At 32.1% G+C, this 8,585-nt stretch overlaps 1 protein-coding gene across 1 annotated transcript; it reads left to right on the forward strand.

The window, feature by feature from the left end:
- Positions 1-1,562: 1,562 nt before the first annotated feature.
- On the forward strand, positions 1,563-7,436 carry LOC149082647 (uncharacterized). Its single transcript, XM_089235921.1, has 3 exons — positions 1,563-1,695; positions 4,786-5,015; positions 6,940-7,436. The coding sequence occupies exons 2-3, from the start codon at positions 4,801-4,803 to the stop codon at positions 7,025-7,027; spliced, it is 303 nt and encodes a 100-aa protein (XP_089092047.1). The 5' UTR covers positions 1,563-1,695; positions 4,786-4,800; the 3' UTR covers positions 7,028-7,436.
- Positions 7,437-8,585: the final 1,149 nt, after the last annotated feature.

Here is an 8,585-nt window from a genome sequence, read left to right on the forward strand (position 1 = left end):
AGGCGGACTTTAAGCAAGGGTGCGGTGTAATCGGGTAGCAGATTGTAAGGGGTGGCACCCACGCTTTTGTTTAGACACACAAGTTTTTATAAGTTTGGAATGATAAAATTTCACAAAACACCAGCGAGTGCTGTCGCTCGTTTTTTTGAGCCATACCTTGACAACGAAGATGTTGAGAAAACTTGACAGGGCTAGGGACCCACTGGGTCCAGGGTATTCTGTCGGGTAAACAATGGTGCGTGGCTTTAGACCAGTGTTTCCCAAAGTGGGCAATATCGCCCCCTGGTGGGAATCGCCCCTTTGTATGAGTTGGGGGGGATGAGAGAAAAAATTTTTGACGAAGGGGCGATGGAACAAAAAAGTTTGGAACTTTAGACGGACAAAACATCTAGTTCATCAAGAAGTTTTATGCCTATGGTCACTTCTGCCAAGTAAAGTTAATAAGTTATTTTGGCTTTCTTACAGATTGCTTTGTTTAATTTTACCGAGCACTGTTTGCCAATTTCAGTCGGAACCCACAGGCCACTATGTCATATTTAGGATAATTTTACCGTAATAGCGGATATTATTTTTCATCGGCAATAAATGCACCCAAACAGGTTTTATTCTAACGGCCGTTACACGAATTGTCGCGGTATCGTTTCAAACAACTCATCTCTATAAAGGAAATAATCAATAACGGACGATCCAAGTAAGATATCATCACCATTATCGAACCATCTCTTTACTCATCCCGATCATCATCACCATCATCATCATCCCAATTATCTTCTCACTCAATTTTATCATCCGGCCATCTTCGGCTTATTCACGGAAGTGGAAAAAGAGTTGAATCGAAACAGGAATGAATAGATAATACACACACACACACACACACACACACACACACACATACGTAAGCAGCCAAACTACCTTCAACACATACTAAAGAAAATAAAATAGAAAAGAGGTGAAAAAAAAGAGCATCTTTTCTATTTCCACTATCATGAACTGGATCTATAAATCAGAGAAAGAGATTCGTTCATGAGCCGGTTCCTAGTGAAAGGGGTTTCGCCTATCGTGTTTCTTTCACGCCTTATATTATATATATAAGAAAGTGTATGTATTATAAGTATACAAAAAAAAGAAGACTTAAGGAACTATCCTTAGCAAAGCAACCCTTGAGCTATAGGTGAATATAGAAAAGAGAGGGAGAGTGAAAAACAAAAATACATAATAATAAAAGGAAAAACAAACCAATTTAGTAACGATCCTCTACCCTTTGGTTCCTTTTTTTTTCACGTTCTTTTATATATTATATATCTATCTCTTCTTCCTTCAGGGTCAAAAACCCTTTCTTCATAATAACTCCGTCCACGTTCTAGACCGAGTTATTTGATTCGTCCACTTGTTTTGTTCCTTGTTTAGGACAATCTGGACCACTAAGGAATCGCGTTACTATACTCATTCTTATTTATTTATTTTTATATATACACTTTTTCTTTCATGTTTTTATATTTTATTTTTTGAATTGCTACCGGCTATATTATCCTCCATGCTTCCGACCGAAAATAGTATTTAAAGAGTTGGTCCAGTTCGTGTCCGGCACAGTTCAGTGTTTGGTTTCGATCAAATTTTACCTTTGGAAACTAAAAGACGTTTCGTTCGTTCGTTGTTTTGTATTTTACTGTAACAGCTCTTGCAGCTACGACTTCGGTAAGGACTATATATATGAATCTACTTCCCTACTTGAATCTTATGGACTTAAAACATTGTCGACGGGTATTTGTGTGGATTTACTATCGCATTACCGTGGTGTACACTTCTCGTATGGATATATTTCGTTTTTTTTTCTAAGTTATTACGATAGAGTAAGTATTTGCTTTTCTAGTTCTCGAGCATCCTTAAGTGTCATTTAACGACCAATGGTAAATATTGAGTAAACGGACATTTGGATATTAGATAAGGATTAAACTAAATTCAAAGACATTAATTCCGCTGTTTGAGAGTTAACAATGGCCTCAAAAACTTGATATGTTTCAAAGACGTCAAGTTTACGTATAGTGTGTGGAAAATCAGTACCGTGGCTGTTTGGTATATTTCCATGATTCTTCCCACTGAATTAAGTAACTTCTAATATCAATATCAATATTGCAACTTAAAGATGAGAAATACGGGTTTCGAAGCAATTCGATCAATCTCTCTTAACTTACTCCTAAAAAATCTACTATTATGATGTGTAAATGTGGATTCTTAATATATATATGTATCACGATATTTGTGTGAGTCATGTTTAAGAAAAATCTCGGTTAGATACTCAGTTCGGCTCCATGCCTAGGAAATGATAGGGAGTTCTCGAAGTTTCCGAAGTTATTTCTTAGTAGAAATCAGGCCATGCAAGACCATTTTAACGATAATGTTTTGAAGCACTAAAGTTTCAGTTGTAATCAAAGATTGATTTTCTTGTAAGATGATAGCGTGGAAAACAATAGTTGCAATTTTCTAGTTATTCTAATCGCTTTATAAATTTTATTTTTCCAGTCTATGGATGCTCGAAAACTATTATAGCAATGAAATCGAGAGATAAATTTTTTTTTTAAGCTAAGAGATTCAAGTAATTCAATCTTAAAAAATTTAAGTACATCAACGTTTTTACGCTCATACATAATAAGGGTCAGAAAACGTTGATAATTTTTTACGTTAAAAATAAGGCTTTTATGAGGATTAGATAACGTTGATCAGTTTTTAAATTGACATTTGGTTCCATTTAATAATAATAAGGGTAGGATATGACGAAAATATTTTCTGATATAGATATTTAGTTATTATTTACTACGACAGAAGTTTTCGAAACGTAAAAGCACCCTTAGAGATTATATTTCAGTTTTAATACCTAATGAATTGTTCATGTATTTTGTTTTCACTTATTTCAAAAGCTTTCAACTATGATGTGAATAATAATAGGTTTGTTTTCCCGGATTAGGTGAAATACTGTTGAATTAAGTCCCTTAAAAAGTTCAACGCATTCTTAAGCACGTTAAAAGCTTATGAACGTTTTAGCTCATTAATGGAGAAGTTTCATTTATTTCGTTTTAAATAATTTATGAGAGTTTTATCGATCCTGTTTTCCATAAGCACTCAGTCACACAGAAAAACGTGAAATTTTTGATTAAACCAAAAAGCCTTCAGTGGCTTGTTGACAAATTTGAATTTCCCTCTCTTGGTCGCTCAGTTATCCGGTTTTGTAAAAACGAGTTCTACAGCTTGTGGTATATCATTATGGCTAGAAAAGACCTGAGAGCTGTGTATTAGCAACCCTTGGCGATTATAACTACTGAACTAACGCCAAAACTTCGCTATCCTGTAACTATACCGAAACATAGCCTTTAGCTGAGAAAACATGCCATCTGCATTCAATAGGGTCGATACGCTTTTATCATTTTTAATATGACCCTTTATAGACCCATTATAGGAACATACTCTATTCTCTTAGCCGAATCATGATGGACGCTGTCACGTGTGATGGGCGTTTCATTTCGAGAACTGTCCGGGTCTTCATTAAAAAAACAAATACATCAAGCATAATGTTGATTATGCTATTAATCATAATCAACATTACGCTATTAATCATTAGCATAACGTTTATTATACAGCAGTTGTACAGCATTTGAAAATTAATCATTTCCTTGTCCGCATTAAAGTAATTTCACAAACCTGGTTGTAAAGTGAGTTTAGGGCATGACCTGAGAAGATTTTTTGCAGATGTTCAACTTGCTTTCACCATACGTATTCATTATGTGAATAAGTTGTTTTTGGTGCTTTTAATACGAGAAAAAAAAACCCGAGAAACTTTTCTTTCTTTTCTTTCAATTTTATTTGTTCTCTGCATTTGTTTTTCATTGGATTTCATTTTATTCATTATAATGAAATAACTGCAGAGAGAGATAACCAGAAATTCATGTATAATTTCGGAGGGGTTTATTTGAGAATTGTTATATTTGAAGAATTTTTAAAACGATAATATCTTTCTGATTCTGATCGCTGATTATTTTTCACTTAACCTTTTAACGGCTAATGTTTCTGAGAACATCGGTTTTATTAATTAGAAAAAAATATTCTTCACAGATCAAAGCACGTGATTTTTTTCCCCAGAAGTTGTGAGATTCCAAACTTAATTTACAAATTTTTTTTATGAATTTCAGCATTTTATGCCATAAATTAATTTTTTTTAAATCACCCATTTTTAAGGTAAAATAATATTTTTTGTTTTTAATTTTAATATTGATTCTATGGACTGGGGCTAGGGTGAAATTTTTTTTTGGCTGAAGGATCAGAAGGAAGAAATCAAACGAAAAATTAAAAAAAAAAATCAACCCAGTTCTTAATTTGGCCGGTAAAAGGTAAAATCGAAATGCATTTTTTTCAAAGAAAAATCAAATAGTGAAAACCATCAAAACATTTCTTCGGCAATGTTTGCCAAATTGTTCAACAGTGAAATTTATGCATTCTTCATGGAACAACTTTCCACATGAATAGTTTTCTAACACACAAAGTTCAAGTTCACTAAGGATTGCAACTTACGTAAAATTGATTTAAAGATAATATTGACTAGCAAATAAATTTCGATGGTGTGGTCATAGAGGTGCGAATCTTCACCAAGAATTTAAAATGAGAGTTATCAATCTGAAACTAATCACAGATTGGCAAGTTTATCACCCTGAGTACGTACTTCGAATGTATCCGTTTCTATAGTTGAACTGTTCAATATTCTAAGTTATGTGTGTACAAATTTTTTCCATTTTGCAGCAGTAACTTTCAGTCATGAATAAGCAAGTTTTAGTCGTTGCCCTGACGGCATTCATCCTGAGCGCCTTCGTCTTGGAAACCGTTGATGCAGGGAGCAGGCTCAGGCTAAAGAAAATTGCGAAGTTGGCTCTCTTGGCTCGTGCATTCAAGAACAAGAAGATATACCTTCCACTGCCACTTCCTCTGCCAATCCCACTCTTCAGAGAGAACATCCACCACAGCCCAGTACCGTAAGTGTCAGAATGAAAACTTCCAATAGCAATAATCGAGTACACTTGAAAAAATTTCTTTTGTCATTATTCTACTTTATAAGATTAATGAAAAAACAGTTTCAACCCATTAAATGCTGTATTAATTTGAATCATAACGTAAGTACCTAATTTCTATGCGTACTGAGAAAATAATCAACGCTTTTATTATAAAACACGGGGGGAAAAAAAGTGAAAGATTCACTAGCTTTAACCATACATCTAAAATAGTATTTACGTCATGAGGAAAAAAACAATAATAGTGTTTCTCTGCTTAAAAGGTCACTTATTGGGCATATAATCCGTATATAACGGTATTCAAATCAAAGTGAAAGGGGAGAATTCAAGTAAGAAAATGTAGATCATACCAAACATGAGGAAGTAATAAGTGCCATCGCATAACTAGGTCGAATATCGTTAAGCAGATAAGGGAAGTTTGAATAACCGGATTGGACTTTGACAAAGTGGCCAAACTAGATAATTCAGAATAAACATGAGGCATTTATTTTCGAATCACCCACAAAATGCAGAAAATCTATATTCTACAAAAAAAAAAGGAAAGGAATATACATCGTAGAAGACATTATTTCAGCTAAATTTAATAAAATTTATTTCCTTAAAAAATAATAGAATGTACAAAACGAAAAAATAGTAAATTCATTTTATTCCATTATATCCTGGTCCAAATTTATTTTTGGTATTGAATGATGGTCTAAATAAGAGGACACGAATCAAAAGATATACTCTAGTTATACAGAGATGAGGAACAATTTGCTAAAGGATTATTCATAAAACAACAAATGTGAATAAATTTCATTGAGACAAATAGGGGATTCAGAGTTAGAAAATACAGGAAAAATACGGGACGTTATTTGTTTTTACTAAAATTGCCAAAATGCACTAACCGCGATCACGCTGATCCCTTGAGAAAGATCACTTTGAGGATCACGTTGTTTACTAGAAAAAAAAAACTACAGAAAAAACCTAAAGAAATTTTGATGTATTTCATATAAAAGAGATCACCGTCTATATTTGTAGTTATAAAGTTATACACTTATGTATTATGTTTTCGCGATTACGTGAAAATGAGATTTATGAGGCATAGGAAAATCGAGAAATTTTAATTAAAATTTAACTGCCAAAAAAAAGGCGAAAAATACGGGTGATATGGTCATAGTAAATATAGTTGTCTCATGCAATAGCTTAACTTATATTTAGCCTGACTATGTTTCATTGAGAAAAATACGTGAAAATCGCAACTCTCGCTGGAAAAAGTTGCCAAACGTGGGAATAGTTGCCAATAATGGCTGAAATTGCTTAAAAACAATCAATGAGAAGTGAAGGACTGACTGAGCTAAAATATATTTTACGCAAAAATTACGATTAAAGTCGTGATTTTTGTAAAGAAAAATTATACAGGGTGGGCAAAAAGTCCGTAGTAACTTTAAAAATGAATAAAAATCGGAAAAATAGCCGAAATAAAAAACGGTTTGCAGGGTTAGTATCGCAAGGTCACGGAAATTTTTTTAAGACAAGAAAAAAAAAAATCCTAAAAACCAGCCGATAGGTGACGCTGGTACGAGCGGCATCAGTGCAAATATGAAAATGAGACTTTCATAAGAACTTGCGCTCCTAATCAACAACCATTTCACCATTGTAAACCGTATATGTGGACCTGCTGCACTCTGCCGTTGCTAGATTTGTGACTCGCCTTTTTAGATCCAGATATCAGTAAAAGATAAATAAAAGATTACTTAAGCTTCGGTGTAAAATGGGGCATTTTCACAAAAATGTGAGGATGTTCGTGTGGTTAATGGTAATTAAATAATTTTAACGTTAATGCTCCGTAAAATACGAGTCATATTCAACATGTCTCTTATATTAGATATTATTCTCTTCTCTGTAGCGTCCATCACCACACGAAAGCTGAGATCGGATACGGTCTTGAACAGCCTCAGCATGGCGGAGGTGGTTACGACCAAGGATGGTGGTGATTATAATCAGTTAAATGAAAAGAAATGAACACTATCACACTTATAGCATTAGCCAATTTTGTTGCGTATATTTTTTTTCCTTCTATGACCAGTAGTCACCGAATAATATATACATATACAACCATATTGTCCAACTAGTACAATTTGTATTGCGTCAAAGAGGTGCTGCTGGACTCTTGTACATAGTTATTGTATTATTCTTATCATTATTATTATATTATCTTGTCGCGTTGAATTTTTGATGCATGTCCATGTGTATGTACAGTAATACGTTTCGCCCTCCCCTTCACCCCCCCCCCGCCCCTCGACTTCATCCCGCTCATCTGTAAAACCGTCATCTCGTTTATTTTATTTTTTCCAATTTTATTGATTGCCATATTGAAATGAATAAATATTTTTTTAAATATTACTTTCATTCCTGTCTTTTTTGTTGTTGTTGTTTCGTTAAATTCATAATTTTTTACTCATATTTAGTATTACTCATTTGTGATAATTGATCTCTCTAGAAAAGTGACTACCAAATGACGTTCCTAGGCATTTAAGAGTGACGTGAGTTTTTTGTGATAAAATATTATTAGTGATGATAATTAGGATACTCACTCGGCCTTTAATGGTGCCCTTAAAGTGTTGTGAGATTAACAGGGTTATGAAATAGTACCAGTAAATTCAAGTTTCGTTTCACCAACCTTAAAAATTATTTTTTGATAATTAAATTACTTACAATTTTTTTCCAAAATTAAATTCCCTAAGTTGTTATTTTACAAAAATTAAATTATAAATGATTCATTGAAATAAATTTCTTATGTGAAAATTAATACTCGTATGCATAATTAAATCAGTATAGACTACAGTTTTCTAAAAATCAAGTAAAATTAAAGGTATAATAATAATAATAACTAATCCCATTCAGTAAATTTAATAAATAAATAAAAAAGAAAAATTATTTGTACAAATTCATAAGTTAATAAACTGTTTATTTTAAACAATTTCTATCTACTTATACTTATAGAAATTAAAGCACTCAAAAAATTCCAATATTGAACTAAAAATTTAAATTCTATAATTTAAATAAAAATAATTCTAAATATTTGGAAAAGTTTTTCAGCCAATAAATGCATTAAATATAAATAAATAAATATATATATAGATATATAAATCATATAAATCTAATAAATATGTTTTTACTTTCGGAGAGAGATCTGAATTTTAATAAATTAACGAATTTATTTTGTTACAGTAGATGTTAGAGACATCAGTTTTTTCCATAAGTTTATAGCATTTTAAAATTAAATTCCTTGGCAAGAAAAAGTAATATTGCCAATTTTTCAAACAATTGAACTCTATTTAATTCAATTTTAATCAAAAAATTAATTTAAAATATTCAAATAACCGAAACATATAATTTCGAAAATACAACAGCATAATTTCCTATCGTGACGTAGTATACACATATAAATCTATCTTTAATTAATTATAACATTTCATTGAATTTTAATAATCAAAAAGTTAATTTACATAAAAAATTCAAATGATCAAAAAATTTTTATGAAAAATTCAA

Source organism: Pholcus phalangioides, unplaced genomic scaffold, assembly GCF_987345545.1.
Source record: "Pholcus phalangioides strain wild (caught in Gottingen) unplaced genomic scaffold, Ppha-v1.0 ptg000009l_1, whole genome shotgun sequence".
In the NCBI taxonomy this organism is placed as follows: Eukaryota; Metazoa; Arthropoda; class Arachnida; order Araneae; family Pholcidae; genus Pholcus; species Pholcus phalangioides.

Bases quoted from the DNA above. Each gene is read 5' to 3' on its own strand.
- LOC149082647 (XM_089235921.1), top strand. From the start codon at position 4,801: ATGAATAAGCAAGTTTTAGTCGTTGCCCTGACGGCATTCATCCTGAGC. The intron at 5,016-6,939 runs GTAAGTGTCAGA...TCTTCTCTGTAG, and splicing joins ATCCACCACAGCCCAGTACC to CGTCCATCACCACACGAAAG.